This window comes from Megalobrama amblycephala, linkage group LG13 (genome assembly GCF_018812025.1).
Source record: "Megalobrama amblycephala isolate DHTTF-2021 linkage group LG13, ASM1881202v1, whole genome shotgun sequence".
In the NCBI taxonomy this organism is placed as follows: Eukaryota; Metazoa; Chordata; class Actinopteri; order Cypriniformes; family Xenocyprididae; genus Megalobrama; species Megalobrama amblycephala.
Genome location: NC_063056.1, coordinates 30010930 through 30035078, shown reverse-complemented (window position 1 = coordinate 30035078; position 24149 = coordinate 30010930). Strand labels below are relative to the sequence as shown.

At 37.5% G+C, this 24149-nt stretch overlaps 2 protein-coding genes across 3 annotated transcripts; both read right to left on the bottom strand.

Annotated features, from left to right (window-relative positions):
* Positions 1-12187: 12187 nt before the first annotated feature.
* zdhhc18a (zinc finger DHHC-type palmitoyltransferase 18a) lies at positions 12188-20912 on the bottom strand. Of its 2 annotated transcripts, XM_048152735.1 has the most exons (10): positions 19968-20908; positions 19581-19741; positions 19334-19483; positions 18103-18240; positions 17418-17469; positions 16603-16705; positions 16371-16480; positions 15974-16076; positions 15135-15205; positions 14221-14358 (listed from the first exon to the last, which is right to left on the bottom strand). In XM_048152735.1, exons 1-9 carry the CDS (start codon positions 20207-20209, stop codon positions 15164-15166), a joined length of 1101 nt encoding a protein of 366 aa, XP_048008692.1. In that variant the 5' UTR covers positions 20210-20908; the 3' UTR covers positions 14221-14358; positions 15135-15163. The 2 variants fall into 2 exon arrangements, with proteins under 2 accessions (XP_048008691.1, XP_048008692.1); XM_048152734.1 differs by lacking the exon at positions 15135-15205 and having other exon boundaries at positions 12188-14358; positions 19968-20912.
* A 323-nt stretch (positions 20913-21235) lies between these two features.
* Positions 21236-24043, bottom strand: pigv (phosphatidylinositol glycan anchor biosynthesis, class V). Its single transcript, XM_048152733.1, has 3 exons — positions 23401-24043; positions 22054-23199; positions 21236-21970 (listed from the first exon to the last, which is right to left on the bottom strand). The coding sequence occupies exons 1-3, from the start codon at positions 23488-23490 to the stop codon at positions 21674-21676; spliced, it is 1533 nt and encodes a 510-aa protein (XP_048008690.1). The 5' UTR covers positions 23491-24043; the 3' UTR covers positions 21236-21673.
* Positions 24044-24149: the final 106 nt, after the last annotated feature.

The following is a 24149-nucleotide window of genomic DNA, read 5'->3' as shown; positions in this document are numbered from 1 at the left end:
AGACAGACAGACAGATAGATAGATAGATAGATAGATAGACAAAATGCTCATTGAAACAAAGTACCCTAGTGAAGGGTTTGATTGTGCTAAAATGGAACTATTGCAAGTATACTTCAGGTACACTTTAAATATCTTGCATTTAAAGACTGATATTATACAGTGATCATACTATCCTTACTAAAAGTGATATTAAAACACATTTTAGGCTTAATATTAAAAAATGTGCATTGTGCAATAAAGAAGTACTCCAAATAAAGTTTAATTCTAATATTTATACCAGTAGGTCTCAAGCGATATTTCAGTAAATGTCAATGGATTTGTAGTATAAAAAGTCTAAAAAAAAAAAAGTTTTTTTTTTTCTTTTTCACTAGGGTGTGTCTACCTTATTGTTGGCAAATCTAAATAGAAATAATGAGGGTGAGTTGTTTCCCTGCCAATGATGAAAAATGTGATCTAGTCCACTGTGAAGAGATCAGCGTGTGACTCAAATCAAGATTCACCGTGTGCCTTAAAATCTAAAGTCAGTGTGTGCCTCAAATCAGTTCCTCCAAGACTCTTCCTGAGGAGGGACTCCACAGGATTTAAAACTCTGTGTACTAAAGATGTGATCCTCAGCGGTGCAGCCGAGCATTCACTTATAAAGTCATCACCACGGCCTATTGCAGCTTTCATCAGGTACCTGTATTTCCCATTACAGGCCTGAATTTGTATGAAGATATGCGTGGGTGATGCTGTAGTGAATATTTTAAAGTTCTGTTAATATCATAAATCCAGCGACCCCTGCAGTGGGAAGCTGCCAGACTGGAATTCTGCCTCAAGGACATGAAATAATATTTCCACCTACTGTCAGTAACACTATCACTCTGGAAACAGTGTTAAAATAACAAATTAATTAATTGAAAACCAGTACAGCACCTTGGATAATTGAAGGTTTTTCAAATATTATACAAACGTGTATGTAGACATTCTGGTTGTACCAAACCTGGGCAAATCCTGTGAATGGACTGCGGTTAGTTCATCTGAGTCTAAGTGTAGAAAAGACAATAGGAAATCAATAGGAGAGTGAGGATGGGAAAATTAGATATTTAAATACAGTAATATTCTACTTCTTTTTTCTTAAATTGCTTAAGATGTTCATACTTATTCAGGGTTTCTTCTCAGATCCTAAACCAGAGGGCACATACATCTTTGTGCAGCTTCCACTCTCAGCGCCACTGCCAATGTCCATAATGACAACGCATTGTCTTCCAATATAAACAGTGAGACGCTATGATTATAGAACTAAGTTCCATCTTTAGTGCTCACAAGTAAAGAGCAGTGACAACAGATCCAAGAAAAACCATGATGATCTACAGTAGTTGCTTGGCCAACTGAAAGCTCAGTAAATCTTCATAAGGCATCTATTTGTGTAGCCCTGTGCTATCTATTCCTGAAATGTTCAACCACCATGGATTGAATAAATTAGATGATATATACCTTCATAATTTTATTCCTGAAATCATGAGCTTTCCACGACAACAAAATATACCCCCGGTTTTACAGACAAGGCTTAATCTAGTCCCTGACTAAATGCATGCTTGAGCTGTTTTAACAAAGCAGCTTGCACCGACGTATCTTGTCAGTGCTGTTGTTTTGTCTCAAGATGTACACCAGTATTGTTTTTTTCTAAGGAATTTTTATAAAAGCTATTTAAATATCCTTATTGAACTAAGGCCTAATCCTGGCTTAATAAAAGCCCTGCCTGTGAAACAAGGGCCATAGATGTCTAAATCAGCTTTTTGACTTTAGTAAATAGCTCTAAAAGTAAATATTGTTTACTTTTTATCTTTTTACTTTAATATCTTGTTTTAGGGATTTTTAGATATTTTTTACTGGAAAACAAAACAAAAAAGGTTCAGGTTTGGTGAACATATGGTAACCTCCCCAACCAACATCACGTAGCATCAAATTTAATCAGAAAGATATGATTAAGATATGAGTGACTCAGAATCTGTTTGCTATGCCATGAGGTCATTTTATGAGTCCTGGTAGACATGCACTCTATTTAGATTAATTTAGCATCTTTGCTGGCATATCAACCTCTGTTTTGAATGAATCAGATACTGTGTGCATACACAAATAGAGCTAAATACACTCACCAGGAGTGTAAGATCATGTGCGCGTGTGGTTGTACGTTTGACGGGATATTTGTTCACATATGGCACACATGGATTTAGCAACTGCATTACTGGAAGTTAGCCTGAATCTCCTGTTGCCTAGCTAAACACAAATAAGTTTATGGAAACACTTATCAGGCCTTTCTTTATTTTTATTGCACCTGCCATGACTTATGTAATGTGTAACCATAACCTATAATGTCTCTCTTCATGAAAACATACCTATTAGTCATTGTAAACATTTGTGCTTTTAAAAAGATTTTATCATACGTGTCCTAAAAGTAATAGGGAAATAACCAGATTTATGACCAAACAATTACCATAATCGCACGTTGGGGAATTCGCTCTCACGTATATAAGTGTTTGTGGATGCTGTGACCTTTTAACTATGATTTTATGGGGATTTTAAAGGGTTTTATGAAGATAAGCAAATTGTTTTGGACATCAAAAGGAGCTTGTTTAATGTGTCACTACACTTTCATATTTATGGGATCCAATCACGGAACTTTTTGTGTTCTCCATGAATGCACTGGAGAAAAATTCAGGAGGAGCTTATCATTTGCCGATCACGTCTTGCACCCAAAAAAGAAAATTCTGTCATTTACTCACTCTCATGATGTTCCAGTTCGGTATGACTTACTTTCTTCTGTGAATCACAAAGGGAGACAATTTTAATAATGAGCTGGGTGCCGTTTTTTTCTTCTTCTTTTTTTTTTTTCTCAGGGGGTGTCAAACTCCAAAAATGACAAAAATAAGTACCAAAGTAAAGTAGTAAGACTTAATAGCTTTGTGTGAGGAACAGACTATAAGTAAGTCAGATTGGGAACAAAAAGAAGGTAAGTAAAATATGAAAGAAAGTTCATTTTTATATTCAGAGACAAAAAAGTATTTACAGTTACTATGCAGAGAAATAAGTGCTAATGAGTTCAAATGAACATTTAACCAGCAATATTAAGCAATGAACCCATTAGAGATGGAGGGAAAGCATATCAGCAAGAGCCATGTGACTGCAAGACCCTGATAAGATCTGACCTGCTAACAAACCAAAGGTACGCAGTCACGATTCTGCTGAGAGCACTTTCCAGTCCTGTACAATGGATCATGAAATCCTTTGTCCTTAAAATAGTGTTCTATCTGTTTCACCAAAATCTTTATTGTACTCATTTCAATAAAATTCCTCAATATATCACAATCACACATGATCGATGACTTAAAAGGCCATTTAAAAAGATTCACAGTGACACCACACAAAAGCATTTCATAGAATACTCTTAAAAATGTAAGATTTTTTTTCTACCTTCGGGCTGAACGGTTTCTAAGAATATATATGCATCAGTTATATTTCCACTAGAGCTTGGTTCGGCATGGCACGATTACAAACCGTTCCCGGCGCGGTTGGCTAACCGTGCTAGCAGAATGCATGTAATGATGTTGCCATTCAGGATTGGTGACTTGTCTGTTGCCTGGCTACCAGTTTCTCTGTAGCTGGCCAAGAGCACTATTTTAGCAAAGTAAACACAAGTTAATAATAAAATTAAAATAAAATCTGAGCATCCTTCATAATACGGTCGCTATTTACATCTCATACCGTCTGTAAACTCTTGCGTTATAACAAGGCAATGACTGACGCATTTGTATTACATTCCAAAGAGTTTTGTTATCAGCCCCACTGAGGAAAATGAAACCATATCCAAACAGGATTGGAACAGGTTTTTATGCTTAAGGTTAAGAATAAGCTAGTGTGTTCCAAAACAATGACAAAATTCGCATTAAGGAGATATAAGCATTCAAAGCTTACAGTCTCTCACTTTCGCTAAAATGGATCACGGATTTTCATGACATCACCACGGACTTCAGCTTCTCATCAAATCTTCTGTCCAATCAAATGCTCTCTAGAATCTGAAGTCCCGCCCCTCCTACACTATAAACAGACGCTGAAGCTGTAACTGAAATAGGTAACTTGTTCATACATTTTCTAGTTTCTATATGGTGAATGGCACATAGTACACTATTATAAATTATAGGGAACGGGTCAGACAGTGTAAATATGCTTTCCATTGACGCGACTGAAGTCCATTTTCGTGTTAGTGTCACGTGAACCGCCATAGCGCGAGCACAGTCTGCTCCGATCCAGAGACACGAGAGCACAGAGCAGATCATACGCGCAAGTTGGCACAGGCCACAAAACGTTCAGACACATTTGAATTCTACAAACAATGCTATAATTTAAAGCAATATGGAGGACAAACGGTTAGAGGTTATGAGGAAAATTGAGTTTTACGAGCTCAACGGCTCTTGCCGAGCTGTGTATAAGCAAAACGCCCTGTCTTCCTGTTTCATTGGAAATTACGTCAACACAATGAGTAAAGCTGCATGAGTAAAGCTGCAGGTTCTATAAGGAAACAAAAATGGTTCTGCTATGGCATCAGTGCAAAAAAACTTCTGGAACATTTATTTTTAAGAGTGTATGTGGTCACTTTAGTCTAAACCTAAATTTACAGAAAAGAGCATCATGAACATTCTTCAAAATTTCTTGTTTTGTGTTCCACTGAAGAAAGAAAATAACAGGTTTGACATGAGGTAAATGTCAATTTTGCAACTGTTTTTAAATGAACAAATGAGAATGTTAAAGAGAGCTAAAGAATTGAGGTTACACTTTATTTTAGGGTGTACTTGTGACAGTATAATTATACATTTAAGTACTGATTAATATTAATTAACAACATGTACTTACTATTAGATTAGGTTTAGATTTTGGGTTAGGTGCATGTAATTATGCATAATTTGCTATTATTACTATTGCAAGACAATGTAATTAAAGTGTTACCATAAAAAAAATTCTGAGGACAGACTTCCACTGCATTGCAAGCACTGCATGTTCAAATCAGGTGAGGACAGCTGAGTCAAAAGCTCAATGTAATTATTTGACTTAAAACAAGGCTGGAACCTTCACCCTTGAACAGTGCATCACAGCGGCATGTGTGTTCATGGTGTGTGGGTGGTCTATAGCGCTTCAAGGAGGAAAGGGTTCACACTTGACGCATAATTTGGGACATTTTTCAGTGATTCAAATGGTGAATTTATTTGTTAAAACAAGTTTTCAGTTAACGTCTAATATTATGCAAGAGACTGTTTCACTTTCAATCATCACTGCAACTTGAGAATGCAAATGAGGACTAATTGTGAGTAAATGCAACTCACTGTCTATTAGCGAGCTTTGTCTAATCCTTCACCTGTCAGGCTACTGATCCAATTACGAGTGACGGGTGATTTGGGCTTACCTTTGTCCCATATCTTGTCTCATTCATTAGCGTAGACAGCTGATTGAGCAGAGACTGAATGACTTCATGGAGGGGACAGAAAATGTGAAGTGAAAAAGAGTAACAAGACCGTATTTGCTTTCACTGTGGAGAAAATAGAACTAGGATCCGTTTCGGGGAATGATTTGATATGCAATGCAATGGCGGTAACTGTGAGGAAATACCATAAGCAGACATTCCCTTTTAATTTTCACCACGTGTTTGAAGTAGGTGCTCTCCAAGCACTTTTAACACATCATGAACACACAATGAAGTGATACTTTACCCTTCTGTGATTTATTGTATTTCCCTCTAGGCACTCTCACTCATGAAAACTAATTTAAAAATCTTCAGAAAAAAAGCATGCCTGAAAGCAATGAGATAATGTCTTGCTATAGTAAATGAGAGGGTTGTAATAGTTTTTGAGGTTCTGGCAAGCAAAATGCTTTCAAACAAACAGTGTTTTACTTCAAAAGTGATAAAAGCTTCCTGTTTAAAAAAAATGCATGAACATTCTTCAGAATTGTGATCCACAGAAGATATGATTACAGGTGAAAGGACATGGTGATAGAATTTTCAAATTTGGGTCAATTTTGCAATACACCCTGCCATTTTCGTAAGCTTATAATTTATGTAATGTCACGACTTCCTTCAGTAGTCTGGCTGCTGTTCAGTAATTTTTGCCACTTGTTTGCAGTTCAGCATGTTCTAACTTTTTGATGATCTTATTTTGTGTATTTATATATACACACATACACACACGTAAATATACTACAGTTCAAAAGTTCTGAAGTTTGTAACTTTTTTTAAATGAATTGACTTTTTTTATTTTGCAAGGACACATTGATCACGTTCAAAACTGCTTTTTCGAAGAACAACATCTTTGTTGATCCTGGAACAACATTCCAATCAACCAATCAGATTTAAGGGACAAGTTTACAGTTGATGCCAAGTTTAGTCTTACAGTCAGTGTTTTGGTACTTCTACATCAGTGTTATTCACCCATCATTTGCATCTGATTTTAGATTTGGGGTAGCTTATTAGTAGGGTTAGGTTTAGGGGTAAGGATATGGTTAGGACTAAATTTTCAGTCAGATATGTTGTTCCCCGATCAGCAAAATAAGCTGACCCATGAACACGTCTAACTCTGCAAAATCAGGGCATCCAGTAAAAACAGTAAAGATATTTCTATTGTTTTATAAGATTTCTATTTATTTTTTTTAAACTATTCTTTTGAACTTTCTATTCATCAAAGAATCCTTGGGGGGTGGGGGAGAGTACCACAGTTCCCACAAAAAAAAAAATCTGGAAGGAAACGCCAAGATGCCATAAATTCTAAAAATGTGTATAAGAAACATGCACTCAAACGAGGGCATTATAAGGCAGATACATATTTTTATCTGATAAGAAGCTATGATAAACTATGATGGAACCACAATTAATGAATAAACCACTTGATGCCCAACAAAAAACTCACGTGACTTTGCCTCAACGTTGGATGTGACTGGATAATTAGACTTACCAGCATCTCAAATTTTGGTTGGTCATTCTGAAATGCCTGAGGCCAAAGTCTGTCCTCAGAATGACTAGGTTTAAAGATGGGGTAAGTAGATTTTGAAAAACGCTGTTGGACATTATTGATACTTGAAATCAACCCAAACAAACCCACCCCTCTCTTCATTGCTCTGCCTCCAAAACTCACACTTCGATTCTAACCACCCTGCTCCGAGTCGGTCTCAAACCCCAGCCCGATCGCTGCTGGCAGGCAAGGCGAGTGCACTAACAATGATGCTAAACACCGCATTCTCTAGTGGTCGTCTGTGTGCAGTAGTTTAACTGCACAACTCTCACTAGCTGGCCACTGTTACACATGCAATGCAAGAGAGGATGTCTGTTTATCACATCTGATGCGCAACAAAATGCTTCATGAAAAATAAAGCGCAGTTGATGAACGAATAACAAGGAAGCACAAAAAATGTTTATATAAATGTTTGATAATAGTCCTGGTCAGAAGAAATCTACATGGCCAATATTCAGTAATAGTCAAAGCGCCACCTGTTGGCAGCAGGAATTGTGGGACGTCGAAATGACTTTGCCATATTTGTCCTGTATTTACATGTATGCCACCTACTGTTCACTGTAGTTAAGCAAACAATATGACTGGACTGCAAAAAGCTTGTGCACAAACACAAGACTTGAAATGAACCTTGAATCTTCAGACACATAAGCCATGTCTAAATCAATGCAGGCCTGCTTTCCTAGCTCAAAAAGAGAAGGGCATGAACTCAGGTCTTTGAAGAACTATACCTCCAACCCTCTGCATATAGGACAAGATGTCCATCTGAAGAGCATTATGGTTTTGCCTTATCAATCACTGGCCTTGACATCTGCAATAAAATATTTCCCTCTTCATCTGACCTGTGTCAGCAAACCCTTTGTAGTATTCAAAAGACTATGGAATACCATCACAAGATGAAGCATAAAAGTCTGGTATATGATTTCTTGGCTGTTGAATAACCAAGAATCACCATTACATGAAATCCAATGTATGAAAACAGAAGCAGCACTTGCAATGACAAACTTTCACAAATGAACAACTCATGCATGTTAAGTAATTAAATCTAAATCTAAATATAGGAATTCAGGAGCCTTACTGGTACAATTAAGTTAAACTGACATAAGAAACAAATAAATAACTAAAAATAAACAGGAACAACACAAAAATAAACAGGTGAAAAAACATGCACAGATTAATGCAAAAAAAGAGGATATTTGTCAGCTCACTTTGATATAGTACTTTTAATATTGGACACAGATGCTGAGAAACCTTGGCTTCATCTTCTTCTAGAGTAATAAATCTAAGACTGCAAACCTGCTTTTAGAGCTAAGGTAAAAAAAAAAAAAAGTATGAAAGGCATCATGTGTTGAGCTTTTGAAGTCAGAGTGGATTCAAAATGCTAAGAAAAAATGTGACTGATACAAACAATGACATGCTAATGAGATCCGTAATTAAAAACAACAACAAATAAAAATTTAACAAACTACCTGTACCTGCTTGTGCAAAACTCACTACCACAATGTTAGGGAGTTGTGGGTTGTGTTTAGAGCATTGCTATGTGAACGTTTAAAGGACCAAAGCTGAGTTCAGATTGACAGGGTCCCTATGAAGTGTTCATTGCTCCCTATTCCCCTATGCACAAGATATCATATACAGTGGGTACGGAAAGTATTCAGACCCCCTTAAATTTTTCACTCTTTGTTATATTGCAGCCATTTGCTAAAATAATTTTTTTCCTCATTAATGTACACACAGCACCCCATATTGACAGAAAAACACAGAATTGTTGACACTTTTGCAGATTTATTAAAAAAGAAAAACTGAAATATCACATGGTCCTAAGTATATAAGACTCTTTGCTGTGACATTTCTTCTGATCATCCTTGAGATGGTTCTACACCTTCATTTGAGTCCAGCTGTGTTTGATTATACTGATTGGACTTGATTAGGAAAGCCACACACCTGTCTATATAAGACCTTACAGCTCACAGTGCATGTCAGAGCAAATGAGAATCATGAGGTCAAAGGAACTGCCTGAAGAGCTCAGAGGCAGAATTGTGGCAAGGCACAGATCTGGCCAAGGTTACAAAAAAATTTCTGCTGCACTTAAGGTTCCTAAGAGCACAGTGGCCTCCATAATCCTTAAATGGAAGACGTTTGGGACGACCAGAGCCCTTCCTAGAGCTGGCCGTCCGGCCAAACTGAGCTATCGGGGGAGAAGAGCCTTGGTGAGAAAGGTAAAGAAGAACCTAAAGATCACTGTGGCTGAGCTGCAGGGACAGGACGACTGGTTGCAATCGAGGGAAAGATGAATGCGGCCAAGTACAGGGATATCCTGGATGAAAACCTTCTCCAGAGTGCTCAGGACCTCAGACTGGGCCGAAGGTTTACCTTCCAACAAGACAATGACCCTAAGCACACAGTTAAAATAACGAAGGAGTGGCTTCACAACAACTCTGTGACTGTTCTTGAATGGCCCAGCCAGAGCCCTGACTTAAACCCAATTGAGCATCTCTGGAGAGACCTTAAAATGGCTGTCCACCAACGTTTACCATCCAACCTGACAGAACTGGAGAGGATCTGCAAGGAGGAATGGCAGAGGATCCCCAAATCCAGTTGTGAAAAACTTGAACTTGAAAACTTGCATCTTTCCCAAAAAGACTGATGGCTGTATTAGATCAAAAGGGTGCTTCTACTAAATACTGAGCAAAGGGTCTGAATATTTAGGACCATGTGATATTTCAGTTTTTCTTTTTTAATAAATCTGCAAAAATGTCAACAATTCTGTGTTTTTCTGTCAATATGGGGTGCTGTGTGTACATTAATGAGGAAAAAAAATGATCTTAAATGACTTTAGCAAATGGCTGCAATATAACAAAGAGTGAAAAATTTAAGGGGGTCTGAATACTTTCCGTACCCACTGTACCTGAAGTTCACTTGTCAAAATGCGTTCATTCCTGGAACATCATCCTACACAGACGAAGAAACAGTAGTTCATATGGAGGTATAATGGCATAATATACTTATGTAAATAAATGTAATATAAATGATCATACTTACATTTAATATAGGGTGAATTCAGGGTGATTGGGACACTTTTTGCCATTGAGATGAATTAGAAAAAGTGTCCCAATCAACCTGAATTCACCCTACATGTGTACATAACACACACACATTATTGTTACACTTATATTATTCATTTAATTATTATAAATTGTCATATTTGAAAGCATTAAATTGAGTGATGAATGTCTGTTGCAGTGATTAATATGAAAATGAATGTCATTTGGTTATATTATGTATATTTTATCTTATTTAACCATAATCATGATAGTTGCACTGTAACGGTCACATCTTGTGCATTTATACTTGTACAGACCTGTAAAAAACACCTGGAACTAATTAAGCTCAATAAAAAGTTGCGCCTCAACTCATTTTCAATGCGTTTATTTTAGGGGCCGTTCGTTTACAAGGGGTTTGGGGGCCTGAAAACGCAAACTTTTGGGTTCAAAGTGCAAGTTTTTGAAAACGATACCATTATTGTCTCCGTGTAAACTACAAAAACACGAATTTGTGAAAACAGTGACATCATGCGCATGCTTATTACGTGTTCAGTCTATGAGCAAGCAGTTTTTCTTTACAAAGTGACCACCAACTACTGGCCTGGCATGCATAATACAGCGTCGTTTTCGTGGATCCGTGTGAACGGGGATCTTGTTGTCATCTGTTGTCATCAATGTTGTCATCTGTACAAAGAAAAAACTTTTCCTTTTTTGTAATAAGCAGTCCAATTTGAGATACATGTCTGTAACACAAATGGTGTGCACTTTTTCAAATCCTTGACCCTGAGTGTAAGCAATTAAAAAAGCCTTAGCAAGCACCAATAATGTGTTATCAACAGTCGTAACCATTTCCTGTTTGTCTAGTATCTACAAAGAAGATAAACACCTGTAATTTCCACAATATCCAAAAAGTGGCTGAGGAATAATGTTTTATATCTGCGATGCAAAAGAAGGTACAAATTACTACATGCTGACAGTGTTCATTTTTGCTTAATTGAGATCAGTGTAGGTGGAAAAATAGCAACTTGTGATACCCTCTAGCCAATGTGAAGTGGTCCAGACAAAAGTCTTTGTGGAGAGAGCGGCAAAGCCACTGTCTACAATGTGATCCATAACCATTACATGCTTTTGATTTTATCGTGCAGTTAGATAAGAGGATGTGGTCTAACCCGAACACCCTTATTTCATGGCTTTGCAGTGACATACACTTTTCCTTCACTATAACCACATTTGATGATGTTTTCAAAACTGTCAGTCAAAATGAGCGGATGTTTTCTCCATTTCAATAAAATTATTCAAATAAAATCTAAATGACTTGGACTGTTATACTCAAGTTGTCTACAATTAAAATTCTGTCTTAGAAAAACAAGTTCACTGAGTACAAAGGAAGAGCATCTTAAAAATACCAACCACAGTCGCTCCAAATGACATGTAACAACAAAGCAAACCTCAAATCAACTTCTCTGATAATTTTACCACTTCAGCTCCAGAGGTTCCTTTGTCAGCAAATCAATTTTGAACGAAGTCCCTGAACGACGGGTTGTTATATTTTTATGACAGAATCTAAAAAGCAAGGGTTACATGAGGGTAATTGAGGTTAGTTCTGGGCTAAAAACACTACGAAGGCAGGTACGAAGCTCCTTGTACTGCAAAGAAGAAGAAAAAGCACTGGTTCAAACTCAGCTGACGATATTGTTCTTCTCTACTGTTCCCACATCTTTTGTAAGTCTAGACTGCCCTATACTAAGAGAGAGAGGACACATCAACCCCACAATTATGCATTTTAGCATTTCCCATATCCAATTTTGTTACATCAAACCAGAATAAATGTCAGCTTGATGGCACTGTGGTGAAGCCAAATATCACATTCAAAATAGCTCAAGTACTGTGTATGCAAATGCTTGAATCAATCAAACAGGCAATCAATCAACAATGCCTCCAGGAGAAACAAACTCCTTATCTGATGCATGCAAACAAGAAGTGGAAAACTGTGCCATCTACTGTTTAAATGAATGTGCCCTGTCTGGCATGCAGCAGATCATAGAAGGTATAACAAAAGATGTTATGAGGTTGTGTCTCTCAAAATCAGATGAAAGTATTCATGCAACTAAATCACATTTGGAAAGAACATCTGTTTATTACTTTAAGTCTTTAGGTGAAAAGGAATAATAACACAAAACACAAGAAAAGTTACACATTCTTTTACTTTCCCTCCAACACAGCTGGCAGTGATAAATAGAAGATAATTAGGTCTAGTTCTTAGATGTGCAAGACAGTTCTCCAACTTATACTGTCAACTTTATTAATGTGCCAGACTCTTTACTAAAAAACTGTCTTAATGATGATGCAATTTGTCACTAATCCATCAATCTCAAGGCAAAATGTTTCAGTTACAACAGTTCTTCTTTCACGCTTAGTAACAACACTTTAATAATAATAACAATCAGAAAACAATCTTTGACCCACCAATGGGAAGTCAGAAATACTACAGTGTTTTTCCTAGATTAAAAATGCTTTTCGGTGGTAGCTTACATACACAAGCAAATTTGATTGATTACACTAAATGAAAATAGTTAATTATAATAATTACATATATATATAATAAGTATAATTGTAATCATATTTATATAGGGTACATGAGATATCGATCATCTAAGCATGTGGAACTTTATGAATTTGACAATTTTCGGTAACACTCTGCAACAAGGTTCAATTTGTTAAACTTCAAATTTAAAACTTCACGCAGCATGTATTAATCTAAGTTATAGTTAATTAATGTTTGTTCATAATACATTAATGTTAGTTTATACAACTCGATAGGTTAAATTATTATTATATGTAGAATTAAACAATAACTTATAAAAATATTTTTGTTTGTTCATGATGGAGTAACAAATTAATGCATTAGTTAAAACTTTACAACAGAGTGATACCAATTGTTCTACCTCAAAATGCTGTGGGAATTCAAACTAAAGTTGAACTTTCAGAATTGTACGAAGAAAAATAGAAGTAGTTAACTTCCACATTTCCATTCCCAAGATTATTGATTATGAATTTAGGGCTAACTAGTTGTTTAAGTTGATTGACTTCCTCAATGTGTCACACAGGCTTTATGGTCTGTGCTGTAGCACTTCCCATCTCAAAACGCAGAACTCAAGATAAAGAGACAATGATCTTAGTGGGAAAATACTGCATCAAAGACTACTACATTTGCTTTAGGAAACACAAATATCCACTTTTGCGGCCACCGAAAAATTTTCAAAGTAGGAAAAACCCTGCATTAAAAAGGACACAAAATAAACAGAAATATGAAAGCTGTTAATTCACTGTCAGTCACAACATTATACAGGAGATAATAAGCTCTGGACCAACAGTAACAGTCTATCATGTACATAGAAACTCTCTATTTAACACTCAAATCCTGAGCTCTCCGATACTGTTGGATGTGAATATCTTTGAACCAATGACTTTATTGTAGAAGGTCTTTAACACCACACAAAATGAACAGAAGTGACTCTGAAGTAAGGCTTTTTTAGACCCAAGTGACCTTTCAAAGCAAGTAATTATTGCATTAGGTCTAAGTGAATGGCAACAGGCTGAAAGAATGGCTTGAGGTTCCGTAAAACACTGATCATCTGCTGATATTTTTGTGCAAAAGGACTGAAAACCAAAAGCATCTTCTCATGACGTTTTGCGTTCTCTTCACCAAGTGTATGTTGATGATAACGGAACAAAAAAAAATCTTGAAATCCCTCTGTTATTTAAAAAAAAAAAAAAAATCAATGCAGGCTTATTTTCATTCGTTGAAAGATGGGATGTTACCTGAGAGGATCCTGAGTATAGTACGTCACAGTTTCTTAAAAAGTGTGATGCTGTTCTCAAAAAGTGGTAACAGAGAGGAGAATATTTGCACAAGGCTGCTGGTGGCAGAGTTCCAGCGCTCAGTTCAGTGGGATAAAGCCCATGTCGGGAGCGTCACTAAAAATGAGCGGACTGTGGCTGAGGGAGTATGGGGGGCTAGGTAGACGCAACATAGGTTTATGGATGTGAAGAGCAGCCCGTTTGTTCCCTCTCTGGGGGCAAGGCATGTCTGTGGGGCGTCGGGCCTGGCGGTCTGAGCAGCCGGTAGAAGGCTTGCTGGGAGGAGAGACAGCGATAGAGACGGTACTTAGTAAACTCTCTTGGGTAACCGGTGCGGTTTTGGGTGTGCCCGGTGTGCAGGTGCTCTGGATCACTGTGGAGTGTGCCATTGATTCTATAAGCTCCTTTGTGCCCTGTGTGCACTGCAAAAGAATGGCAACAAAAAGGGTAAGAGACTAAAAATATTAACAAAGAAGATCAGTCATTAAAAATGCTTATGGGGTATCCAAGTGTCAACTGATGTTAAGACAGCAGAGCAAGTATGAGTATGAGAAGCGAGCCAAATCAGAATAAAGATGAAAGTAGGTTAGTACCGCCAAGGAAATAATGAGATGAAAACATGGAAACAAGCATTTCGTTTTACGGTTTCCGATGAGCTCAGGGTGAAGTGGTGCAGCTGATTTTATAAGGGGTTCTCCAGGGGTCACAAAAGGATCAAAAAACCTCTTAAATTCAGGATAAACATCCATCATGAGAGAAGGTGGAAAAGAACACGTGTGCATGATAACTAGCGTGACCTCAGTCAACAGAATCCCGAGAGATGATGAAAATGAGATAAGCACAGATGAATCGTGATGATGATGGTACATTAATTAGGAAACAATGACACAATGGAGGAAAAACAAAACAACTGCAGACCTCTGGCGAGCACTAATATATGAACATGTGACCATTATAAAATAGAGTAAAAACAGATGTCAGCTAAAACACTCAGCTCATCCAGGAGCAAAGGAGGAACAGAGAATAGACGATCCCAATGATTTCCGCTCTCATGAAAGATATGTCTTATGATAGTGGTTTCAATGCATAGAAATGGAAGCCAAGCAGACAGTTCAAATGAAAGGCTGAGTAAAGGCCATGAGAGTCATGAGAAGGTGGTCATGAAGTACATGCAAGCAGCCCTATAACACACCCTTACCATTGAATGTCACAGAGCTGCAGGAGCCTTCAGGCAGTGCAGGAGAGGGCAAACTCCTGACAGTTCTCCTCCTGTGTGAGGTTTATAACTTCAAACATCAAGGCTTGATGCAGGTCAGTATCAAAACAGCACAATCTACTAATACGATTTGGATTTGCACTAGTGAACTTCAATATTTTCCAAGCTAAAGGCATTAAAAACAGACATTTTTACAATTCTATCCCCCTCTCCATGATTTTACACCACTCTAGCTTTGTAATTTTTCTATGTGCATATCTTCACACATCAAACAGAAAAGGTGCAAGCTTCGTTAACTGTATTTCTTTCCCAGCAAGACATCATTAGCCAGGGTTTACATTAAATGATTGTGATTATAATTAAACCTGGACAACCTCATGTACATTTTCTCACGCTTTCCTATGTCAAAACGTAGGTTTCAGATCTGTTAAAATTGTGGTTTCTGTTCATATTTACACTATTGTTCAAAAGTTTGGGCACATTAAGACTTCATGTTTTTGAAAGAAGTCTCTTATGCTCACCATGGATGCATTTATTTGAAATTGATTTTTTTCTAACAATCTAAAAGTCCTTCAGTCACTTTTGATCAACCATATCATGCTGAATAAAAACCTTTGAACTTTTGAAATGCCATGAAATGCTTTTTGGTGGATGGTGGATGCAGTAATATGAGGATTTGAAACCACGGCTACCAGAGCTGTACGGTGTGACATATATGTCACACATGCTAAGAAAAAAAATCAGTCTGTGCGATGAATAAATTTACCACAGTAGCATGCGTGCGGTACAGTTTTGCGTGTGTGAGACAGAGGCACTCGTACCATGTTTGTGTCATTCTTGGCCATGAAAGGAGGGAGCTCAGCATCAGAGGTCACCGTTTGAGGTGCGTCATCTGCAGGTAAAAAGCCTCTTCTATCAATCAAGCTGTAAAAGATGAAAAGGATGAGTGCGTGACCTATTGTGACTTGACTTTCAAAACATAGCATGTACTGAACTCAGAAAGAAGTCAAAGAATTGTACAATTGTCATAGCAGGCTGAGAAACTGTGTAACAATATGTACTGAAGGCTAGCCTGAAGCTAAATGACAAACAAAGTTGACATCCTTCACTTACTCATTAAAAAACTCTGATATTTGCATATTTCATAATTTAGTCTGATGAATACTAAAATAAACATCTGTTTCTGCTATGACGTTGGCATATGCATACAGTACCGACCTGGGTGGCATCGGCCCACACAGCACCACACAACAGTTTGTGAAGATGTTGTTATAGGTGTAGGGATTCCCTGATTCTTCACCTCTTTTACTGGACCAAGAGCCTTTGATCTGCGATGTATAAAACATTGCAATTAAATGATAAGTATTGACTACATTATTAATTAATTAATTAATTATATAGCTTTTTGCTATATTATTGATTAAATTCATGCATTCATGGTGATATTTACATCTTCGTTGGTTGTGAGGTTGGAGGCCACAAGATAAGTATGGAAACCTGACAGACCCAGAATGGACCAGATGGAGAAGAAGCAAATGACCAGCTCGACAACAGTGCAAAAAGAGTTAAGGGTGCAAATCTGCTATAAATGGTTGTCAATGTCCAAATATTGCCCTGTTCACACCAGAAACGGTAACTATAAAGATAACTATAATGATAAATATATGTTCTGTGATTCCAATGATGTTGTTTAACTGTGCCATTACCAGTACATTTGTGATGTTGACTTTTATATTTAGAATGATTTTTAACTATCTTTATCGTTATCATTATAGTCATCGTCCTTGGTGTAAACGGGCCTTAACAGTACAAAATATACAAAAGCAATAACAGTACAATGATTTGTTAAGAACAGTTATGCAAAATCAATCCCATGTGCTTGCCTTGAACAGTCATTCTGCCCTATCACTGAACCACAAGTATCCTTCTGAGGTCAGCCACCCAGGTTGATTAACTCAGAGGTTGTGGTGGAAAACCGTGACCTCAAGCCACAAACTTAAAAGGGGGCTGGACACCAGCGGAATCTGTATCTAGCAGCAACTGTTGCAATCCTGACAGGAAAGCAGGGTGTGGTGGAATCCTTGAGCCGATTAGGGATGAATGGGATTAGGAAAAAGGCGGAACCAACAGCAGTGGGTCTGTAAACACATAGTGAACTCTGTCAGCCTTGCTATTGTGTGCTTCTGAGCATAGGGCGGTGCAGACAACAAGCATGCAGCGATGGAGGCAGGAGTGTGAACACTCAACACAGTAAAAAAAGGATATCTGGCTGGGCTGTCCTGTATTGCCTGGATGATACCTTTATCACCTTGTGATCCTGTTGATGAGAGTAACTGATCAGAGAACAAAACTGCTTCAAAACTGACTAACAATAAATCAGTTAAAATACAACAGTCTCACACGTATCTACAGTACTGTTCAAAAGTTTGCATTTAATTGATCAAAAAACTGTAATAATGTGAAAGATTTTTTTAATTTAAAATAACCGTTTTCTATTTTAATATATTTCAACGTGTCATTTAATCCTGTGATGGCAAAGCTGAATTTTCAGCATAATTACTCCAGTCTTCAGTGTCACATGATCCCTCAGAAATCATTCTAATATGTTGATTGGATGCTCAAGAAACATTTCTCATTATTTATCACGGTTGAATTGCTGTTAAAAAGCTGTGCTACTTAACATTCTTGTGGAAACCGTGATGCATTCCTTTCTAAAATTCTTAAATGAATAGAAAGTTCAAAAGAACAGCTTTATTAAGAGATGTATTATAACTTCATGAGTGACTTTCCTGTCACTTTCATCAACTTAATATTCCTTGCGGAATAAAAGTATTACTTTCTTCAATTTTTTTTTTTTTTTTACTGAATCCAAACTTTTGAACAGTATTGTAAATTATTTGAACAAACTTGAATCAAGTTTTTGTATAAAAGTGACTGTGGTGAAACTTACGTAAAGTGAGGTGTGTAATCACACAACCAAAGATAAAGGAGGTCAGAAAGGATAGCGACACTATGAAGGCATAAAAAAAGCGATAGTTGCGCTTTCCAACACAGTTCCCCACCCAAGGACAGTGATGGTCGAACCGCTCTACAAGAGGAACAGAGGCATTCTGAGAAACAACGCTTACAAGAAACCTGTGCATTCTTATGCAATGATTATAAGGAAGTGATTTGCGTTACGGGTTAAACTATTAACATTTTGTAGCTTTTAAAGAAATGGTTCAGCCAAAAATTCTGTCATTACTTACTCACCCCCACTTCCTTCCATTGAATTACAATTTGAGTTTTCAATGTTCAAAAAGCAAAAGTACAGTAAAGCTTAATAAAAATGGACCATATGACTTGTGTTATATTTCAAGACTTCTGAAGCCATTCAATGGCTGTGAATGAGAAACAGATGAAAATTAAAAATTAATAAATTTAACTGAAAATCTTTGTATCCACCCTAATTCTCCATGGCACATTCACACTACATAGCTAGATCATTCATAATTTATTTTTATTCCAATTTTCTGAATGAGCTGATTGATCCAGGTCTGAAGTATTAGTTCATGAACTGGATTGATCCAATTTGTTCAACTTACTGATCGCAGAAGTAAACAGTTCACTGAAGGGGAAGATAAGCAGTGAATAATTACTTAAATTTCAGTCTATACATAAAGTGTAAGGCTTCAGAAGACATGGAATATTGTACACAATTTGTATAAACTGCTTTTTTGGTTCTTGTTGAAGTTTTAAAGTGATAGCTCACCCAAAAACATAAATTCTGTCATTATCAACTCACCCTCATGTTGATCCAAACCTGTATGACTTTCTTTTTTTCAGAGACACACAAAATAAGATATTTTGAAGAATGTTGGTAACCAAACCATTTTGGTTACCATTGATTTCTATTGTATGGACAAAAAAAACAGAGACATTTCCTTAAAATATCTTCTTGTATGTTACCACAGAAGAGAAAGAAAGCCATACAGGTTTGAAACAACATGAGGGTGAGTAAATCATGACAGATTTTTCATTTTATAATTTCACGAAAAAACAGCAACCAAGTCGTCATGTTATCAGTTCATTTGGGTTTACAATAACATGTAGGTGAGTGAGAGATAACATTTTCATTTCACAATGAGCTATTTCTTTAAATGCAGAAATTTTGTGCGCTGAATATGTAAATCCTGCCTTACCGACACAGTTGTCACACAGGCCGCAGTGGGATGTCCGGGGCGGACGGAACATCTTGCACGTGAAACAATATTTAAGCTTGACCACCTGATCATTTATAAGGATCTCTTTAGTGCGGGGAGGTGGACGGTATGTTGACGATCCAGAATTATCTTTAAAGAAACCCACAATTTTAATATCAACATATACAACAAATAAGTTAGAAAGCAAAATAGAGACAAATAACAAACTACACATTCAAAGCCTTACCAATCTGTCTCTCTATGTCGGCAGCCTCATCCGGCGAAGCCCTGGGTAAGATCCCAGGGTCTGTAAAACTGGTTTGAAAGAGGGATACGATGACGAATACAAATAACACCCCACCAATTACTGGAATGAAGACAGTGAGGTGATGCACGAGAAAGGGGCAACTGTTATGAATCAAACACAAAGACAAGAACAAAGTTATCACCTGATACAAACATGCTTTAAAAAGCTTACTATCTGATGATCACCATGTGAATGCAACTCTTTCAGACTGGTATGATGTCAAGAAGAACTACATCAGGTGGTGGAGATGTCTCTATTGTCAAAAGCAGTAGTATTGTCTAGCAGTGTGAACACTGGTGTCTCTGTGAGTAAGTGCATACTACTCACTCAAATGTGAAGAATAAGCCACTGGTGATGAAAATAAGGCCGATGGTCAGCGGGAGCACGCCGCATTGACTGGCCAACATAATACGCCCATCGCAGTAGAAGCGATTTTTTCCAGGGAAAACCTCCCATTTTCTCCGCAGGCGATGGGAGCTTTTCCTTCCACAGGGCAGGGTGGAGGACGTCCGGGTGGTTGATGTTCTGAGCGTTCGAGGGTCTATTTGTTGATACTCACAGTTTTTCATTTTAAGAAATTGTGACTGACAGTATAGAGGTAGGACAGTATAGATGTAACCTTAAGAGCAGGTTTAATAAACCGGTTACAAACCGATCCCTAACAAAGAGGAAGCTAGATCGAAACTACTTATCAGCTGTAAAACTCCGACACATATCACTAAAGATACTGTCACAAATGTGCTGACCAATCACTTGGGTACAAATATGAATAGGTCAACGCATCTATTGAACTAAGCTAACTTGAAAGTCCACAAAGTATATATTACGTTGCTCAATGCATTCGTTTGCAACTAAACATCCCCTATAGGGATTACAACGACGAGTTATTATTATATAATCATGCCATGTTGTTGTTTTTTCCGATAAATATGTTAGTCTCTTTGCTAAGCTAATTGCGTTAGCTTGCTGACTAGCTGTCAACTATCTCAGCCGACGACATTATCCTCACGCGCTGTTCAACCGTCATCTGAGCGACACTCGGCTCCTCGCGCTGCCCAGTCGTCCGATCGCTGTCCAACCGTGATGAGTCTATTAGGTATTGAAAATGACATCAAACCATGTTGTTTATAATTCTCTAAGAGCTAATATAACCTATCGTTCAGCTACAGTTGAGATACAACAATATTTACCTCAGTACGATCACTTCCCTAGCTGAGGATTACCTGAAGAAAGCGACCAATGACTCGCAAGAGATGCATCATCTCAGCCAGACCAATGAAAGATTACTTCCGATACGCTATGTCACGCTCTCTATGTAATTCTTTTGTTGTTTCTCTGTAATTTTTTATGGATACTCATTTGTTGTACACCAAAATTACGATAACAACAAATATATGCAAAACATCCACAACCATGAATGTAACAAAATATGTATAGGCTACATTAGGGGGCGAATATACAAACCTTTATAAAATATTAAAGAAATAAATCTATTTTAATTACCTTTTGTGGGCCAAAGTGATCCAACTTATGTTTTCCTTTTTAAAAACAAAGCAAGAAATACTATACTAGTATATAAATAATAACATTGGAACTGTCACAGACCTTTTTATTTTACCATTTATGACACTTTGTACCCACTAGATGGTGATACAACACAATATAACAGAAATGTGATGTGACCATGTGCTTTATTTCCCTACAAACTGCAGACCAAATCATGAAATTTTTATGGATATCAAAAGTAACAACATTCAAACACAGCATATAGTTTGGCTAAGGCTTTTTAGCAATGTTATTTCTTTCATAAGAGATAGAAGTACAGGACTAATTTGTAAATGGTCCAATATGGATATTTATTAAATACTTATCCAATACAAAAATATATATTAGTCTTTTAGGGAACACCAAAAACCATCTTTAAAAAAAAATAAAAAATACATTAATATTTGCCAAGCAGCATTAATGTTATTTAAAAGGGCAGATGAAGGTTATGACAACTGAAACAAGCTCTTCAATTTCTTCCCCTAATGTTAAGTCCAGGGAAGGAAGTTACAGTGCAGAGCCAGACCTAAAAACCAATATGATATGAAATACCCCAGGATGCATCGTGTATAAATTGAGCAAGTCTGCCAGCGCATCAATAGGTAAAGGACTTGATTATTTCTGCACATTCCCACAGAACATTTTAAACCAGGTTTGTGATCCTGTTGCATTTGGTCATGTCTGAACAGCCTTTCATCTTGCAACAGAGGTTCATAATGAAAAAGCAGGTGGCCACTGATCCAGTAGAGCACAGGCGAAGAGGAAGCAAGAAACCGTGTCAACACCTGAGAGGACACAATAAAACAAGGCATGTTGAGCAAGTATACTACATATGTTGCATGATAATGATCAATTTCAAGAGTCTTACCTGCACATGCATACAAAAAATTCCAAACAGAAGAAGGACAGAACTGTGCACAATGTAAACAAAGACTTTTGGGTTACAGAAGCCATGCATTTTTCTGTCTTTTCCTCTCTCTCCCAACCCTAAATACATACAAAACACTGGGTTAGCCATTATGTACGTATATGAGGCGATGAATCCCAGAGTTGCGACAGGTAGTGCCAAAATAAAGTTGGGTATCTGCTTCCATTGAAAGTATCGAAGGAAGCCCACATCCCAATAAGCATCCTGTATGTATGAATACAAAAGTGGAATTTGCCATTGGCACCATCTTGGTGCTGGAGATGCCGCATCAGCCACGCGGTATCCTTTGTCCCGGGCCAAATTAAGCAGCACAGGGGGAACTTGAGTAGCAGATGGATAGCAAAACGTTTGGTAACCATAAAACTGAAACAGACAAAAAGGCAGCGCTATGACAGCTGCATAAAATGCTCCTGTGAGCACAAAACGAATAAGCTCCAAGACATAGTGACGATATCGAACGCCCCCTTCTCCTTTGCTAAAGGCCCAGGTACGGGAAAGACCCCATTGCAAGGAGAGATACAGCAAAAATCCAGCATTCACGAGCCCATTGGCACGAGCACCTGTTGCAAACCCCAGGAGAAGACAAGCTACTATTGTGAATCTTTTCTCTAGTAACCAGAGGCCTGCAAAGGTGAGAGCTGCAAAGAGAGTCTCTGAATAGCCTGCAACCATAAACACATTAGCCGGTGTCAGACAGTACATTAAGACTGCAACAAGGGCAAGTTTTCTGTCCTGCACCACCAAACGGCTCAGTTTGTATAGTGCCACGGCACTTATGACAAAGAGAATGCTATTCCCTATAGCCACAGCTAAAAGTAATCGGCCATGCATTGTGAGAAATCCACACAAGGGCCACAGCGCAGTGGCGGCTAGTAATCGCAGGATGAGAGGAAACAGAGGAAAGAATGCAAAGTTGTGTTCATATAAGTATCCACGTTCTGCAATGAAGAGGAAATGCTCTGCATCCCAGTGACTAAGGCCACCAAATAATGCTTCGATGACAGGGTCAAGCAGGAGAGGGCTCTCTGATCGCGGAGGGCTGAAGGCATCTGCCACATGGTCTGGAATCACTGCATTCAGCACAGCCTTTGAGAGGGGGCACAAAATAAACAAACAGCGATTTGTCATATGCCCAGTTCTGCAGTAGGTGTCACTCTAATCTCAACTTCACAAAAAAGCGCCAAGTCTTATTTTATGAAGCTTTATATAAATCATAAAGGCAGACATCATGGAGAATACAAATACAAAATTTTACGTCTGTTTTAGTAGTTTATGTCAGTTGCTTACCTGTAATAAAAGGGAAAGCAGTCGCGTGAACGTTGCAAACTGTACAACTGTCCACACGTCTTGATTTACACAATTGTTTGACGGTGACATGTTTGACAAATTTTCATTAACGAAAACAATAGAACATTTCCCTTACTGAAAATAATCAAATTAATCTCAGTGAATTAAGGTGGTGGATACGATAACCGAGGCAACCTTAAAACAAAAGAAGCCAAAAAAAGGCAATATGCTTTTTTTTCGTTGAGTTTGAAACAACAGCAAAAACATCGCTTATGCAGTGGAATAATAAAAAGCAGATTATATTCACGTTTTCCAATTCGTCTCATAAAGCCATTGAAAGGAACGATAGAGCTGACGACACGCACTTCCGTCATGCAGTCTTACAAATGTCAAAATAAAAGCCCCAATAGCTTAACCGGTGATATGGAGCTGCTTTATATAAACATATTATATTACTTATCCTGCCCCTGCAATGAACGCCCTTTAAAAATAGTTAGGTTATTCAATTATCAATTATTTCTACTTCATAAACGCAGAAAATATTTATATTTTGCTTCAGCTTTTCATGGTCTCAGGAGACCAACTGTTTTTTCAACTGATACCATTAAACACTAGTATTAGAGTAATATTAAATCTTACTAATTAAACTAATTTGTAACATACAAAGACAACACTAAAAAAATAAACACTGTATTAATTCAACCTTCCATTCATAATCACATTCTAGGATAAACGGCCTGTTATTTATT